This window comes from Trichosurus vulpecula, chromosome 2 (genome assembly GCF_011100635.1).
Source record: "Trichosurus vulpecula isolate mTriVul1 chromosome 2, mTriVul1.pri, whole genome shotgun sequence".
NCBI classification, from domain to species: domain Eukaryota; kingdom Metazoa; phylum Chordata; class Mammalia; order Diprotodontia; family Phalangeridae; genus Trichosurus; species Trichosurus vulpecula.
The window spans coordinates 56,775,132-56,793,596 of NC_050574.1; the positions used below are offsets into that span (position 1 = coordinate 56,775,132).

Sequence of the window (18,465 nt, forward strand, 5' to 3'; positions counted from 1 at the left end):
CAGCCAGGGCACCCATCTGAGCTCCCTATTCCACCCCTGCCAGGCTCGCTACCCTGGCCCGGGAATATCTCGGATTGGCCTGAGAAGGCTTCTCTCTGCTCTGATCCTCCTGGCCCACTCCCTGCCACCTGTCAGGTTGAAATTTACTCAAAAGAAGGCAAGCATCAATCCTTAGGTTTTACTAGTCAACGAGGGGGGCGGGGAAAGTCAGCAAGGCCCATGGGAATTGGAGCTGAGGCCCGAGGCAGAGGAGAAGCCATTTCGCCTGGGGAGGTACTTGGCTGGGGAAGGAATCTGGGGCCGGCACGACTTCTTCCTGCGGTTCATTTTATTCCAAACAATGAACATCTGGTTCTCCAATACTTTCAGCTTCATCTCGTTGAACATGAGACGTTCCATGAGTTTGTCTTGAACAGCAAAGCAGGCATGCATCTTGTCGATCTCCTTAGCTGTGATGATGGCGTTGCTGGTGGTACACTCCGAGACCTTTGGATTTTCTATATATTCCTAAGATGCCCCAGCCCCCCAAAAAGACAAAAACTTAGTTTATAGGAATAAACAGAGATGGAGCCAAAGCCATAGCAAGGAATTCAGGCACCCAAGGCAAATTCAGCTGGGAAAATAAGGGAGAGAGGGGCAGGATCCCCGATCCACCAATACCTTCCAACGTCATCACCCTTAACCCCGGAGGATCACTGTGAAAGCAGGGGATCCCCAGGCCCAGAAGTGTTATCCCTATGGACTCCAATCCCCTGGTAGGTGATAGGCAGGGAGATACCAGGATTGAGGAGAAGGTCATGGAATGGTGACAGGAAGCTGAGATGACAGCCTGGGGCTGGACAGGGAAGCAAGAAGGTCTCACAAAGGACTGACACAGTGAGGAATAGCAAACCACCTTCCCCATATTGGTACCCTAGGATAAATCCTATTACCCAGCCTCTATTATGCCTCTGGGTATCCCACATCAACCAAGACTGACAGCTGCTGAACAATCTTTCCCCTATGGATTAGTGAAATCATAGCAGGGGAGCCTCAGTGATAAGGAAGGACACTGGAGGAAACTCCAGTAAATCAGCTGATCTCCTTCTACCTCATCTGTAAAATGAAGAGATTGAACTAGAAAGATAATCTCGTCCAGCTCTAGCTCCCATAAACCCTGGGCCAGATTTCATCCATCCATCCATTCAACCAGCACTAATAAATGCCCACCTACTATGTGTCAAGCGCTGTGCTAGGTACTGGGAATAGAGAGACTTCAAGGAATTTACACTATTAGCACAAACAACATGTCACATGAATAAATACAAAAAAAAAATGTTCCGAGTAAGCAGAGGGGTCAGACTCAGGGCAAGGTGACACTGGCAGCTAGGGGTGGGGCTAAGGGAAGACCCCATGTAGGTGAGGAGATTGGGGCTAAGCTTTGAAGTAAGCTCAGAATTATGAGAAGCAGAGACAAAAGAGGGACAGTGTACTAGGAATAGGGGACAGCCCGGGCAAAGGCGAAGGACTGGAAACAGAATGTCAGGTGAGAGGACAGCCAAGTGGGCCGTTCTGAGCAGCCCAACCTTCTTGAACAGCAGAGGGACTGTCCAAAAGATACACGCCCACCAACCCCTACCCCACCTTAGCTTCCAGCTCCTGGGTACAAAACCCAATTCAGCCACTTACTGCCTATGTGTTCTCATGGCCCTCAGGTTTCTCATTTGTAGAATGAAGAAAGGGCTTGGGTCATGATGGAGGTGAACAAGCATTTATTAAGCACGTGCTGGATGCCACACCCCAATCCAAATGCCTTACAAATATTACATCCTTTGGTCAGTATGATTTCAAATTACAATTTGATGACGTGATGTTAAAACTAATTTCCCTGCCTCCTTCACAGGACAGTTGGGGGAATCAAATGAGAACATGAATGTGAAAGCACTTTGTAAAGGCTACATGATAAGTTGTCGACTCTGACTTAGCTCTTTCAATGGGGTTTATTATGGGTTGTCACAGCCCCAAAAGACCTGAGAACACAGAATCAACGAATCTCTAAAATAACAGGCATTGAGGTGCTTACTATAGGCTGGGCATTGTGCTAAGTACTAAGGAGCCAAAGATGAAACAGTCCCTGGACTCCAAGAGTTTACATTCAACTGGAAGAGACAGCAAGTAGAAAACCACAAATTACCATTATCTATGCTGTATTGTATTTTTATTTATTTTGTTAGACATTTCCTAATTATCTTTTAATCTGCTTCAGGCTACACCAGGGAGTTTTGCGACAGCAGAGGCACTGATTTTGACACCTCTGATGTACATATATACATATGTATATGTATATCAATACACACACATGTATACATATACACACACATATACTAAATACACAATATATGTGTACTATATGCCAATTTATTAAATATATACTAAATACATATAAATATAATATATTTACATATATTTATATATAAATATTATATATTTGCATATATTTCCATAAAAATAAATATATATGCCAAATAAAGACAAACTTGGTTGGGGATAGGATACACATGTATGTTAGAACTTTTCTGCTTGGTAATCTTCTAGACTCCAGGGGTTCTTCACCTTCTTAATGTCTTGAACCTAATGTCCCTTGATAACTTCTTAAAGAAGCCTATTCACTGAATGGGTGTTACCTCTCAAAGTGAGAACCTAAAAAGATCTTAGCCTGAAAGGGCCAGGGTCTCCTAATGCATCCTGGGCTATCTCTAGTCATCCTGATGAATGTCTGGCCAGTGGACCCAGATGGCACTAGAGGAGAAAGTGAGGCAGGTGACCCTGCACAGCCTTCCCTCACTCAAATCAAAGTCAACTGTAAGTCGTGTTATCATTTCCCTGATGTCATGGTCCTCTTTGGTGAAAAGAAAAAACAGACAAACACAAATGTCTCTGGCAGTCTGGGGAAGTCTTTGCATTCTTGCTCCAAAGAATGTTCTTAAAAGTATAAAATTAAAAGGGGGGGAACTAGGTGACCCAATGAGTAGAACACTGGCCCTGAAGTCAGGAGGACCTGAATTCAAATCCTACCTCAGACACTTGATACATTAGCTGTGTGACTTTGGGCAAGTCACTTAACTACAATTGCCCTGTCTTCTTCCCTCCAAAAAAAAAACCAAAAAACAAAATTAAATTAATAGGATTATAAAGGAAAAAAATACGCAAAGTGCAGTTTTCCAAATATTTATTTTTTTCAATTTCATGAATGCCAGGTTAAAAGGCCCTAATCTAGACCAAATGCCTCCTTTTACAGATGAGGAAAAAGGTTCAGAAAGGGTAAGTGACTTGCCCGAGGTCACATGATTCTACCAAAGCTGGGATTTGAGCAGTTTCCTCCAACTCCAAATCAGCTAGATGGTGCAGTGAATAGAATGCTGTCCTCAGATGCTTCCTAGCTGTGTGACCCTGGCCAAGTCACTTCACCCTGTTTGCCTCAGTTTCCCCATCTGTAAAATGAGCTGGAGAAGGAAACGGCAAACCACTCCAGTATCTCTGCCAAGAAAACCCCAAATGGCATCAGGAAGAGTCAGATATGACTCAGCAACAACAGCGATAACAAAACAACACAGCATTCTGCTTCTTCACACTGAGAGAACATGGAAAATTGCAAACTAGAGAGTGCTTCAGGGTCTGCAGAGGACATGACTTCCTCCATCCTCTCTGCTACCGCCAGTGACTTGGAGATAGGTTGGAATTCTGTTTGCGCAGGCCGACTGTACAAGCACGTTGGCTAGAGATGCTCCGCCTGCCCCTAGGCCCACCAACATCCTCTAAACCACAGTGTCCTCAGGAATAAAATGAGGGAAATGGGCTGCAGACCTCACAAGAATATCATGAAGAAAGCACTTCGTAAGCCTGACAGAGGCCACTAGGGGGCGCCATAGTGCACAGAGCATCCAGCCTGGAGTCAGCAAGACTCCTCTCCCTGAGTACAAATCTGGCCTCAGACACTTACTAGCTGTGTGACCCTGGGCGAGTCACTTCACCCTGACTCAAAGTGTGTCATTGTCTCTACTACCCTACCTCTCTGCCCTAAAGTCCTTTCAGTTCTGCATTCAAAGTCCTAAGGCCTTTTTCGGCTCTAACATTTTATGTCACTATATTCTATACTTTAATACAGTATCTTTTAAGGTTCCTCCCGGCTATTAAAAAAACAATCCCACGCCTAGGTTAGATCCTAATTACCATACAGGCCAATTAGCTCTGAATAGGAGAACCAAAACCCAAAACAAACAGAACAAACAAAAACTCAGACAATTCGGGGCTAGAGCAGGGATTAGACAAAACCATGTGGTTTATGATTCAGAGCTGTCTTCCCATTTCTTCTCACCCTTTTAAGACAGATGCCCTCCTGCCAAACCCCACTCCTTTAGGGAACAACTCTAGACACTTCAGTGTGTATGTGTGTGGGGGGGGCGGGGAATGTGTGTGAAAGAGAAAGAGGAAGAGAAGGGGAAGAGAGAGAAAGGAGAAAAAGAGGAGGGGGAGCGATAAGGAGAGAGGAGAGAGAAAGAGAGGGTTCGAAAGGAGCGAAATAGAGACAGACAGAAGAGAGAGTAGAGAGAGAAGGGGGGGAGGTTGAAAGGAAAGAGAGAAAAACAGAGAGACAGAGGAGGGGAGAGGGAGAGAGAGAGAGAGAGTTTGAAAGGAGAGAGAGAAACAGAGAGACAGAGGAGAGAAAGAGACAGAGGAGAGAGAGAAAAGGGGAGGAGAAAGGAGAGAAGAGAGAAAGGAGAGAAAAAATGGGAGAGAGACAGAGAGAGACAGACACGGGGAGACCTTCAGAGTTAACAAGAGCAACCTGGAAGTCCCTGTTAGTACTAAGCACTGTCATGTTTAGTTCTGTCAAAATAAGAAAGATGATTAGACTGGACAAATAAGGAAAATGGTCCTCAAAATTTTTAGTAGGTTTTGACCATCATGCATTTTCTTTTTTTAAAAATAGTTTATTCCTTTATTTAATAAGTATTTTTATCAATCTGTCCCTCCCACTTCCTTTCCCTTTAAGCAAATATTTAAAAACTGAAAGATGAAGCCCTCAGTACTTAGTTGCACAGTCCAGCAAAACAAATGTCCACATCAGACACATCTCATATTTTCTTGATTGACAAATCCTAATGTATAGCAGCTGTCATGAAAATGGGGCAGGAGCTGGGGGAAAGTCCATGAAATTGTTAAATATTAAAAGGAGGTCCTCATTCCAAAAAGACTGAGAACCAATCAAGGCTGTGCTGGTAAATGTTTAATAATTGGCTCTATGGGAGGAAAAAACGTATACTGGACACACTTTTAAGTTTAATCTTCACTAACATTTTCTCCATCACTTTCTCAAGTCTAGGAAATCAGCAAAACAATAAATCAAGCTCCGATTTGTAGCATATGCTGAGCTGTAAAAGCTCATGCTGAAAATTTAACAATCGGCTTTCCTGGATCTAATACCCCACCCCTACAACCAATCCAAACACCTTTGGACTACGTCTGAATTTGTCAGTCCTCTGTCTCATGCAGAGATAGCTAACAAGAGAAAGTATATTATAATGGATTGCCTTTCAGGGTAAGGTTTTTTAAAAAATAATTGTACTGAGCCCTATAACACCAGCTAATCTAGGCACAGATACAGAAAGGTCAATTAGGATAATGCAGCTAGGGGGCGCCATAGTGCACAGAGCGCTGGACCTGGAGTCAGGTGGACTCCTCTTCCCGAGTTCAAATATGACCTCAGACATTTACTAGCTGCGTGACCCTGGGCAAGTCACTTAACCCTGTTTGCCTCAGTTTCCTCATCTATAAAAGGAGAAGAAAATAGCAAACCACTCCAGTATCTTTGCCAAGAAAACTGTAAAAGGTGTCACCAAGAGTTGGACACAACAGAAAATTCTAAGTTGGCTGAATTAAGATGTTGCAGGAAAAGTGATGACTCGTACGGCCATATGTCATTCATTGTTGAATTCCACATAAAGTGATTCTGTACTTTTTTGATGTATGAGTGCAGTGTTACATTATATTATACTATTTAACTGTTTCTAATGCCTTATTTTTAAAAATTGAACCATGACAACTATTTAACCATTATTAATTAGGGATGAAGAGAGCACATATGATTTCTTTGTTAGGGAACTTCCAGGGAAGGAAACTCCTTCTGCCATGGGTGGTACCTCTCTTGCTGCTTATAGGTCGAGACAGCAGCTTAGGACATCAAGGGGTTAAGTGATTTGGCCAGACTTACGCAGTCTGTATGTGTCAAAGGCAGAATTTGAACCCAGGTCCTCTTGGCTTCCAAGCCAGCTTTCTAGCCACTATGTATTGAAAGCTCTTCACAAACCTTAATGCATTTAATACTAGCTGTTATTATCCTAATTTGTTACTACTAGTATATTATTTTGTCCTATTTTAACATTACTAGTAAGGTTCAATTTTATTCTATTTAAATATTAGTATTATTACTATTATTAGAGTATTAATTAATTAGTATTAATATTATTAGTGTTGTATTTAATGACTCTCGTTTTAGGAATTTCAGGCACTTCAGCAGGACAGGCAGGGAGTTAGTTGGGGGAAAGGGACCTTTCAGCTCCCCTAGAATGACCCCATGCAAATGTCAACAAGCTGTTCTGTTCACACATAGAGCCTCTGAGCTTGGACAGCATATATTTTTGAAACTGGGTAAAAAAAAAATGTTAATGGTTAAGTGTTGTCTATACCCACAAGAGTGGTAACCAGGAATTCTTGTGTCTAGGAGGATAACATACTGCTGAAGTAGGTGGGATCATGAAAGATGTTGGGCCCTGGGAAAGGCCCAACCGTAGTAACTAGACCCTGGAAGGGAGGAGGCCCTGGTGGGGCCTTGGCTGCTGCAGGGAAGATGGACATATAACCCCCCTAGAACTCCACCAGAATTGGGTCCAACCCCCTGGAGGCCTCTTCCCTTAAGGGTCTCTGATCCCCTCAACTTGGATAATAACCGAAAGCCCTTGATCTAACAGTGGCAGGTTAGCAATATCATCTCCTAAAACCCAGCTACCATTCTCCCTCTCTGACCTTCAGAGGGATTTCACCAGGATTGAAGTGATAAAATATAATTGGGGAGAAAGGAGAAGTGGTCTAGAAGAAGTCTATATCTGAAATCTGTGACATTAACTGGAACCCTGAAAAATACCCACTTCCATTGTCAGTTTACAATTCACAGAGAGAGCCTTCCCGATAACAGCCCTGTAAGGTAGGGAGTGCAAGTATGTTTATCTCCATTTTGTAGCTGAGGAAATTGAGCTCAGGAGGGTTAAAAGCTTCACAGTCAGGAGGTGCCCAATGGGGGAGCTGACTTGGCCCTCTAGGAAAACTTCATCTTATTAATTCAAGCAGGCATATATTAGGTATCAGGCCAAATATTTTGGAGACATCCTGTTAAGGATCCTGCTAAGGCCCAGCAAGCAGGTTGTGCAGAGTTTGGCATAACAATAATCCTTTGTGGCCTGGAATGATCTCACCCTCTGGCAAAGCGTATTGCTTGCACCAGCCCCAGGTGTTCACTAAGAAATTTAGCTGCCCCTGTTTCCCAGGGCCATCCATCACATATGCACAATCCCCATTCCTTGTCACTGACAGGTACCGCATTCCTGTTCCCATCACAGAACTCTGGTACTGTGCCTTGAAGGGTGGTCATGATCCAAGACTTGAGACAATGACTGTTCCCACAGGACCCAAGAACACCTGTATTATCCCAAGGAATGCCAACCGTGAGAACTATCTCAAGATCTAAGAATGACTGTGTTGTGGGCCGACCTCTTTCGTGTATATGAGTGACCTCCTTCTTAGGAGGGGGGCTTCCACCTACAGGTGTCACTTTCCTCACTCTGAAATTAATTAAACTTCTGTTTGCGTCCTGTCTCTAACCTGCTCCGTTTCGGTTCCGGCCCCTCACAAGACAGAGGCTGGTTCTAGTCCAGTTGACAGTATCAAAAACAGTGTAGACCAGACATAGACCAGAAAAACAAAAAGTAAACACTCCATGCCCTCAAGGGGCTTGCACTCTACTAAGGGGAAACTAAGGGAAAATACAATAATTAGGGTGAGGGGGGGAGGGACATGCCAGGCAATGTGCTAGGTGCTTTCACTATCATTATCTTACTTGGTCCTCACAACAATCCTGGGAGGTAGGTGCTATTAGTACCTCCATTTACAGTTGGGGAAACTGAGGCAAACAGAGGGTAAGTGACTTGTCCAGGATTCCACAGCTAGTAAATATCTGAGATTAGATTTTTAACTCAGGTCCTCCTGATTCTAAGCCCAGCGTTCTATCCGTGGTGACATCTAGCTGCCTCTGAATACTGTAATGTGTACTGTGTATATACGCACACACACATAATATATGTATGTATATGTACACATATATGTGTATATATGTGTATATATGAGGGGCTTCCAGAAAAGCCATTCTATATTCAAGGTATTCTGAGGGTCCACATCCACTCAAAACCATAGCTTTCAAGCTCCTACTCGTCACCCAGAGGACAAAATTATTTCCAACTTAAATAGCATAGTAAGAAAAGTGGCGATGGAGTCTCCCCCACAATAAATCTGGGGCAATCTTTCTCACAATTACACACCCCAGCAATGGGAGGAGCGGGCATGGGGAGAGTTCAGGCATCAGGGCACAAGTACAGTCTATACATGCGGCTGGTGCTTAGGAGTTTACGTGGAAGAACACATGTGACTGAGAAAAGACATAGAGGATCACCTCACATTTCCAGTGTAGCAGGGCCGCTGGTGTCTTCTGGTGACGTCAGGGTTCTTTTCTCTCTGGACCTGCTCCCTGCAGGACACTGCTCTATGCTGAACCTGCTTCTGAGCATCACACGGTTAATGTCTCTACTGCTCCTCTCAACCCCCATCTCTCTGTGTCTCTTTGTCTCTGTTTCTATCTATCTATCTCTGTCTCTCTTTTTTACTCTTTTCCAGGTGAATTATTCTGCTGGTCTCCTAGCTGCTGCTAGGCTTTGTTCCCTACCACCAATTTCTGGGCTACATCTCATTAGGGACACCTACAGCTCCAGTGAGCTAAGATGCGGTTTCCAAAAGATCTTTTCCCTCACCAGGACAGACTAATAGCTTTTTAGCCATAGTCAGAAGCTATAAACTGCCATACCTTGCTAACCAAAAGCAAACAAGATGCATACAGGATTAAGTTAAGTCTTAAAGGCCACCTTCCGACTTCCCTTTAGCTTACAGGTGAGGAAAATGAGAGCCCGAGGAGTTAAGTGATTTCCCCAAGGTCACACAGGTGGCAGGATGAGAATTAAAACCCAGGTCCTCTGACTTCAAATCCAGCACTCTTTTCCCCATAACATCATGATATGAAACTACTTAATATGTGGTATTCAAGCTAGAACTGAATGCCTCTAGCATTGACGTGTGTGATGGATACAATTTTATTGTTTTTCAGTCGTTTTTCAGTCATATCTGATTCTTCGTGACCCCGTTTGGGGTTTTCTTGGCAAAGATACTGGAGTGGTTTGCCATTTCCTTCTCCAGCTCATTTTGCAGATGAGGAAACTGAGGCAAACAGGGTAAAGTGACTTGCCAGGGTCACAAAGCAGGTGTCTGAGGTTTGATTTGAAATCAGGAAGGGGAGTCTTCCTGACTCCAGGCCAGGCACTCTATACGCTAGTACCCGTGTCCCACGTCAAACCAAAGACTCAACCTAGTATAAAACAGAGCAACATATAAAGGACTACTGATAAAATTCAGAGATTCCCTATGTAAACATCTTACATATACATACGGCAAGAGAGCACACACAACATTCCATATTAACCAGGAATGTGCTGATAAATGTTTAACAACCAGCTCTCCAGAAATGATGTACCTATGATACACTTTTCAGTTTAATCTACATGATTAACATTTCTCCATTGCTTTCTTAAGTCTAGGTAATCAGTAAAATAATAAATCAAGTCCTGATTTGTAGTGTTTGTCAATTTCCATGGTATAAATGCTCAAAATGAAAATTTAACAATCAGCTCTTTGGAACTTGACTCTGCATACCCCTGGCTAATATATATTACAAAGAAGCTGTGAACATATATTACATAAAGTTGCAAAGAATGAGTTCAGCCCCAAAGAAGAGATTTGAGAAAACACGTCTTCCCACTCCTTGGCAGAGCTGGGGGTTGGGGTGGGGGGGGGGGGGTTGGAGACCTCCATGGATGCATAACACTGCATATGTTGTGAGATTTTTTTCTATGTTTTGATCCATTTTGTTATATTATATTCCTCTTCCTCTTTTTTCTTATTGAAAAAAAAATTCTTTGTTATGAAAGATGGTGTCTGAGAGGGAGAGGGGAAAGGATACAAGGGGAAATTTAGGAGATGTAGAAAAATATATTAATGTAAATTTGTTTCTATAAAAAGATATTGCACAGCAAACACATAAAGTCATAATGCAATGTTGACTTCTATTATGTACAGTATCTATTGTGATAAGCCACAAAACGCATATTACCTGCGCTGTAATCATTGGCCTCATTTGGCTGAGCGAAGAACCATCTCTCCCCTTTCTCCTAATACAGTATCATTCCTCGGCTTGGCTTCTAGCCTAAGAAACCAACTACGCTCTCACTGGGATCTAGGTCGAAGCCTGTGGCTGGCCTAGACTGCCTGGCAGCTTCTTCCCAACCCCTGGCCAGGAGAACCCCACTGAGCTGGTGGGTAGATAAGGGTGTCACTCTCATCAGGCTATATGTGTGTCCTCTCTATTCATTTGGAGTCTCCATGACTGGAGCGTTAGCAAAGAAAGGGGCTGTTTTCTAGGTTCGGCCCTCCCCCTTGTATGAGGAAAGGTCCCCCTGGGACTGGGAGAATCTTGGTTGATATCCCAAACTCTGGTGGGTTGCAACAACCAGTTTCTTCCTCTTATGAGTCATCATATTCTGAGCTGTTATCAGGCTCTAACAGTCTCTCTGCAACTGGTGATCAGGCCCTTCTTCCCCAAGGCCCCTTGGCTGACTCTCCATCTTGCCTTTCCTTCTGCTCAGGAGGAAGTCTGGCCAACTCCTTAATAGGAAATAGGTGGGTGTGATATATATCCTATTTGCAGGGTTCTGACTGTTCTCTAGGGCTCCCTTTAGGATCATAGGATTAAAGATTTATAACTGAAAGGAAACTAAACCATTCCCTCATTTTTACAGATGAAGACTGAGGCCCAGTGAGGTTAAGTGATTTGTCCAAGGTCACACAGGTTGTAGGAAGCAGAACTAGAATTCAAAGCAAGGTGTCCTGACTCCGAATCCAGTGGTTGATTTGTTTGTCTGTTTGTTTTCCCCCTGAAACAGGCTGCCTCTAAACCGGCAAGTGGCCTAGTTTTTCTAATTCTTCAGATGGAGTGGTTTTTCATCAGTCTGCCATCTTAAATCTGTTAGACAGAATGTAAGGTCTTGAGGGCAGTGAAAGTTTCTGTTTATTCTGCTTTGTATCACCAAGACTAGCACTTAATGTACCTGGCATTCAGTAAGTACTTAATAAAAGCTTGGTGATCACCTGATTGCATGTACCAAGTATGCCAAGGTTTTAGTAGAAATCCATCCCTTCGATGAAAGTGTTGACAGCAGACTCAAATGTCCCCCCCCTTCCTTAGGTCTGCTGCTGCTCTTCTGGCTGGGCCTCTTTCAACCAATCTCTCCGTTCAGAGATAAACTGATTTTCTCCATCTGCTGAGACTCCAAAACACAAGTCGATAGGCTTGTTACCCCCACACTGAGAGTTATGGAGTACAAAGGCTGTAACATCATTTTGGGCAGCAATGTACGTAAGGTATACAGCATTCAGTTGGAATGCTTTCCACTAGGTCACCCTGAGGATGATAAGGTATAATTCTAGACTTGATTCCTGAAAAGGCTAAGACCTTCTTAAGCTATTTGCTTTAAAAGTCTGTACCGTGGTCAGAGTGGATGCTGGTATGAAAATCATATACAGAAAAATGCTCGTCCATAATACTTTACCAATTATAGGATAATAACAATCACAGTAACTAACATTTGTATATAGCACTTTAAGATTTGCAAAACACTTTGCAAATATCTTGTTTTGGGGGCCATTTTTATCCTCATTTTACAGATGAGGAAACTGAGACATAAATATCATATTGCACTGGCCTCCAACCTAATCTTCAACCTCTGTGGGAAAGAGGAGAGATATCTTGTACTCAGTGATGAACATCCTCACACCTGGTCATAACCTTCACACCCCAGGGACTCTGAACTCCTATAGATCATCATCCAAACCCTACTCCCCACCTCCCTCCACCACCTGACTCCTCATTCCCATCCCCCCTCAACCCTCCCACTCCAAAATTTCATCCTAATCCCACCTAGACCTTCCGCTGTGCCCTCTGCAATGCCTGTTCCGTGGACGACAAATTTCTTTTTATCTTAAATCTATTCCTTCCCCTTTTTCTATTTACTAACTTACTGAAACCTGACTTTCCTCTGATGATGCAGCCTTCCTGGGCACCCTTTCCAGTACCGGCTGCACCATCACTCATTCTCCTTTACACACGGATATAGGTAGGGGAGTTTAAATACTCCTCACTGCCCCCATTGCCACTTCCAGTTTCTCCTTCTTCTTCAATTACTCAGTAATTTCTCTTCCTTTGAGGTCAACGCTATTCATATCTACAACAAAATCCTGGTTAACTGTATCTCTTACTTAAGTCCTTCCTTATATAGTTGCACCTGCTACCAGTCATCCAGAGAAAACTGAGGCAAAGAGGACTGAGTTGGATAAAGTTAATTTCCCTAACACTAATGACATCACTTTCTGGTGGAGTCCTCAGACCCAGCTTCATTTCCATGTGACAAAGTTCCATTACCCTACATGGTTTAGATCCTCTGGAGGTGGTGATGATGATGATGGTGATGACAACCAAGAATGAGAGAAAATTCAAGGCCTTTCCCAGCCAAAGGAACAACCAAGAATGTATTCATGGTCAGAGGAGAGCCCAGAGTAGCTCATCTAGCACCATCAGCAGGTCATGATACAAAGCTGGCATCAACTGCAAGAGTTCCAGATGCAGTAAGATAGTAAAGGAGTACAGGCCTTTGCCTACCAGCTCCACTACAGGGGATTCACTATGAAACTTTGTGTGCTTTTGGGTGGGGCAGCCCTGAAGGATCACAAAAGAATGAACCCTTTAAGTCTTGGCTAGAGCATGCTTCAGGTGTGATACATGTGTGGTAGAGCACCAAGGCAGAGAAATCTGGGCAATTATTGGCTCTGGTTAGGATGTTACAGAAGTGTTGAAAATGCAATGTTCTGAGGCTTATGGTATTTTTGTTGACGCTGGGTGGTCTCCAGTCTTCCTGATCTACATCTGGCCGCTGGACCCAGAGAGCTCTGGAGGAGAAAGTGAGGCTGGTGACTTTGCACAGCCCTCCTTCGCTGTGAACTGATTCACCTGCAAGTCATGGCACCACCTTCCTGACGTCATAGTCCTCTTTGAGAATGAAGGATAAACTACAATTTTTGTTGGAAAACCCTGCTCTCCAATTGTAGTCCAAAGAAGAAGGAAAAAATTCTGTTTTCCAATGGATCCTTGCAATAAGTCCTAGAACATCCAAAATAGAGCTCCTGGATGATTCTCCACAGTGTAATGACCATGGAACCCATGCTTCTGGGTGGGGCTCCCAGAACAGCTGCCCAAGATTTTAGGTAGTCTATGGGTCTGCATCACAACCCTCCACAGATGCATTTGTTCTTACTAGTCAGCCAGAGGACATAATGAGTTCAAAGCAAAGACATTAAGGAAAAAGCACAGTAAGAAATGTAGCGATAGAACATTCCCAACAATAAAGTCCCACAAATAGACATTATCATGGAATCTATGATCGCACATAGGTTGTTGTCCTTCATTCTTGAAGAGGACCAAAATGACATCACTATGCTAGAGTCAAGATTCAGTGTGTCTGACTGTGGCTGATCAGGCCAATACAAGTTCAGAATGCTCTACCACAGGTCGGACACAAATAGTCCGTATGAACATTTGGGGTGGATTCTCCAAACTTGCACATCCTGTGTTTCCTTTGAGCTGTTTCAATTTTGCTTTGCTCATAGAGCTCTCTAATGGGGGTACACCATGCTGAGCGGTCCTATGCCAGTTCTCTTCTTCTGACCACTATGTGAGCGCTTGCCCTGCATGAGTTCTCCATAAAATAGTCTTTTTGGCAAGCATATGTTTTGTATTCAAACAACATGGCCAGCCCATCAGAGTTGTGCTCTCTAAAACAGAGTTTGAATGCTTGGCAATTTAGTTCGAGTAAGGACCTCAGTGTTTGGTACCTTATCCTGCCAGGTGATCTTCAGAATCTTCCTAAGACAATTCAAATAGAAGCGATTCAGTTCCTGGCATGGCTCTGGTATACTGTCACAGGCGTACAACAAAGAGATCAGCACAACAGCTCTGTAGACCTTCAGTTTGGTTGTCAGTCTAACACGTCTTCTCTTTCATACTTTCCTTTGCAGCCCCCCAAGCACTGAGCTAGCTCTGGCAATTCGAGCATCAACCTCATTATCAATGTGTACATCCCTGGAAAGTACACCCCTAAGTAAGTGAACTTATCCACAGCAGTCAGAATTTCTCCATTTCCTGTAACCAATGGTTCCATGTATGGATGGTGCAGCAGTGGCTGATGGAGCACCTGTGTTTTCTTGGTGTTAATTGTTAGGCCAAAATTAGCACAAGCAACAGAGAATTGATCCATACTTCGTTGCATGCCACAGCTTCTTGGAGCCACAGGTGAGAGGTGGGTGGAGCATGTGGACACCAAAGGTGGAAAGCAGCCCTGAAAAGGGTTCAGCAACCATCACACCAGAGGTACTAGTCCTCCCTGAACATACCCTACACACCAACACATAGGGACACACTTGTAAAGAACACTGTGGCCAGGGCACATGCATGGAAGGGTAACTCACAACTCTAATATTGTAGGGCCACTTCTGTCTCCTGGTATATTATGGTACTGTTCTCTTTGGGCATGTTCCCTACAAGTGATACTGTTCAAGACTGAGTCCACACTTAAGCATCACATAGTGTCTCTACTGCTCCCTACTGGGTCTTGCATCTCTGTGACTCCCTATTTCTCTCTTGGACTTTTATGCTCTCTGATGGGTATAATCACTCTGATGGTTTTCTATTTACTGCTGGACATTACTCCCTGCTGCTTCATCTCTTCAAGGTGTCCTACCAGCTATCTCCTGCCTGCTAGACTGTAGTGAGTAGGAAGCCTCTACCTTCATCAAGACAGTCTGACATTTCTTTAGTAATAGCCAGAGATTATATGCTCCCACACCTAGCCAGTGAAAGCTAGACAGAGTGCTCCAAGAATAAGATGAAGTCTTTTATAATGGTAAGATGTATGTTGCTTTTTTAAATGCAAAAATTGTTTTATTTTAGCAATTAAACAAAGCAAAAATTATAACTTTATTCGTAACCACTTCATACAGTAAGATCAGTTCTGCTGAAGCTATCAGTGGTGGTCTATGAGAACTTATTTTAAGTCGTATACTCCTGACCTGGGAGGACAAGAACACCTGAAAAGAGGTAGAAAATAGAATTCCATGTTTAGGGAATAGCCAATAAGACAATTTTGCTATAATAGAATACATGCAAAGAGGAGTAATATGAAATTATTCCATAAAGGTAGGTTGAAACCAGATTATAAAAGGCCTTAAATACCAAACTGGAGAGAAGGAGGGTTATATTTTACCCTTGAGGCAAGAGAGAGCCATTAAAGTTTCTGGAGAAGGGGAATGACATAGTCAGACCTGTACTAGAGGGAATTTCAGTTTAGTGGCTGAAAGGGAGATGAATTAGAGAAGAAAGACACTGGAGGCAGGGAGACTAATCCAATGGTTACTGCAATATTCTAGATGTGAGACATGATGAAAGCATGGAAGAGCGTGCCTAGTCTAGTGGAAGGGGATGGACAGATTTGAAGGATGTTGAGGAGGGAATGCTGACAAGACTTGGCCACAGTCTGGGATACAGGAAGGGAAGGAGGGACAGGGTAAAGTCAAATATGATGCTAGGGTTTTGTACCCTGAGTATCTGAAGGGATCTCCTTTGTACTTCTGCTGAGATTGGAAAACCAACTCCCTGTAGACTCCACAGCCATGATTAGTTTCTTACACGTCCTCTCCCATTTCTCTGGGCCCACTAGGAAGACATATTTGCTGGTGTTTTCTTCCTTACATTTTCCCCCTCCCCTCTGCAACCTGCCTGGTTGGAGAGCCTTCACACTTAGAGGATCCCTAGGCATGGTCTCTTCCAAATCACCAGATGAGGCATTCACTCAGGAGCTGATAACCTCTTGCTTTTTATAAAATGAAAGATACTCTTTCAGGTCAATGAGAAAGCTGGTGGAAGAGCAAGGACTGAGAACGAGCACTCTACATCAGCAGGACACAATAGATCACTGAGTTGCACCAGGCAGAGAAGAGGCAGTATAGTGAATTGAAAAAAAAAAAAAAACAAACCAGATGTGGAGTCCGAGACTATGGGTTTGAATTCTGGCTCTGAACACCTGCCATTGGGCAAATCATTTTGTCTCTCTGAGACACAGTTTCCTCCTCTGTTGAACTGGATAATCTTAAGTTCCTTCAGAATTCTAAGTGCTATAATTTTCAGCTTCCAATCATATCTAACACTTTTCGAATTCTCCTGTGTCCATTGCTGTACTCAATATGACCATGTCCCTACCACAGCCATAACTAGGATGTGGTGACTAGGACTTTGTCGTGGGGCATTGAAATTTAGAGGGTGCAAAGTGTAGGCTTGTAGAATTCCAAAATTGGAAGGGACCTCAGAGGCCATCCAGTTTAATCTCCTCTTTTGACAGAGGAGGAAACCGAGACCTAGAAGACCAAGAATTTTTATGATAGCAACTAATTGTCCCCCACGATCAAGTGAATTTGTCTTAATTTTCTGTCTTATTTTCACCTCTCAAAGTACAAGGCTGACTTGAGGGTGAGTTTCTTGCTGTTTGTCCTGTTACTAGCTATGGCTCTGTACCCTATGCTATTGGCATTTTTTCCTTTTAGGTGTATGACTCCATCACACCCTTGAAATATCCCCTCTCTGTATTCCCTTAGCTGGCTGTGTTCCCTGCTCTTTACGCATCCCCAACATCTGCCCCAGCTGAGCTTCCCCTCACCATCTCATGCTTCATCCTGTTTGGCCAGACTTCTTGCTTGACCAGCCAGTTGCTGAGCAACAGCAATACAAGCAGAACCACGAGCAGGATCGGCTTGTAGTTGAGCAGCCAAGCGATGATGGTCCATAAGGAGTTTATCGTATCCATCACTCTCTATAGGCTCCCTAATGGAGGAGGGAAGCATGCTCTGTAAGAAGACTCTGTGGCTGCCCATCTCCACCCCCTGGTTCTTCACTCTCTCCCAGCCCCCCAACAAAGTGCTTCTGTGACATGGGCTGGGCTGGGCCACACCCCCCACCCCAGATCATACACAGTGCCTCTCCTCATCTCTACTTCCTGACTTCCCTGGCTTCCTTCAAGTACTGGCTAAAATCCTGTCTTCTATAGGAAGCCTTCCTCAACCTCCCTAATTTTACTGTTTTCTCTCTGTGGATTATTTCCTACTTATCCTGTATATAGCTTGTTTGTACATAGTTGTTTGTGTGTTGTCTCCCCCTTTAAACTGTAAGCTTCTTGAAATCAGGGACTGTTTTTGCCTTTTTTTGTATCCCCAGCACTTAGCACAGTGCCTGGCATATAGTAGGTGTTTAATAAATGTTTATTGACTGACCTGCTTCATCAGATTCTAAATTCCTTGACAACAAGGTCTTTGCTATAGGTACCTTTGCTTCCCTGGTGCCCACTTTTACACAAAGCATGTGTTTTGTTGAACAACTGAATTCTCCTTTCACACTTTCCTTTTTCAGAATTGCCTTCTAGCATTCATTAAACATTTACTAATTGTATGCAGCACTGTGGTTGGCTCCTGGGGGAGGGGATGTGCAATTATAAGGTTTAATCAAGACCCAATCCTTGCTCTTGTGGAGTTTAGCATCCAGGAGGGATGACAGACACTGACAATTCTAAAGTAATGTATTGCCCATTACATGCTGTGGAAGAAAAAAAAATCCTCTTAGCCAAAATATGTCAAAGATGCAGTTTTATTAATAGACAAAGAATTTCTGAGCAGCAAGGTTTCTCTTACCAACTCAGAAAAGACCTCCCTCCTCAGCAGTTTCCAACTACTTCATAGCAATTTCATAACAATTTTGAAACAAAAGAAATTCTAGAGTAAGATAGAACAAAAGTACATGATTTCACTTAGGGTTTTTAGGATTACTAAATGAAAATATCATTGTTAGTATTGGGACTAGCTCTAAGAAAAGAGTGAGTCTTCTTAAAACTGTTCCCTCTAAGAACT

At 43.3% G+C, this 18,465-nt stretch overlaps 1 protein-coding gene across 1 annotated transcript; it reads right to left on the reverse strand.

Annotated features, from left to right (window-relative positions):
* Positions 1-207: 207 nt before the first annotated feature.
* Positions 208-17,372, reverse strand: TEX46 (testis expressed 46). Its single transcript, XM_036743738.1, has 2 exons — positions 17,226-17,372; positions 208-507 (listed from the first exon to the last, which is right to left on the reverse strand). Exons 1-2 carry the CDS (start codon positions 17,370-17,372, stop codon positions 208-210), a joined length of 447 nt encoding a protein of 148 aa, XP_036599633.1.
* Positions 17,373-18,465: the final 1,093 nt, after the last annotated feature.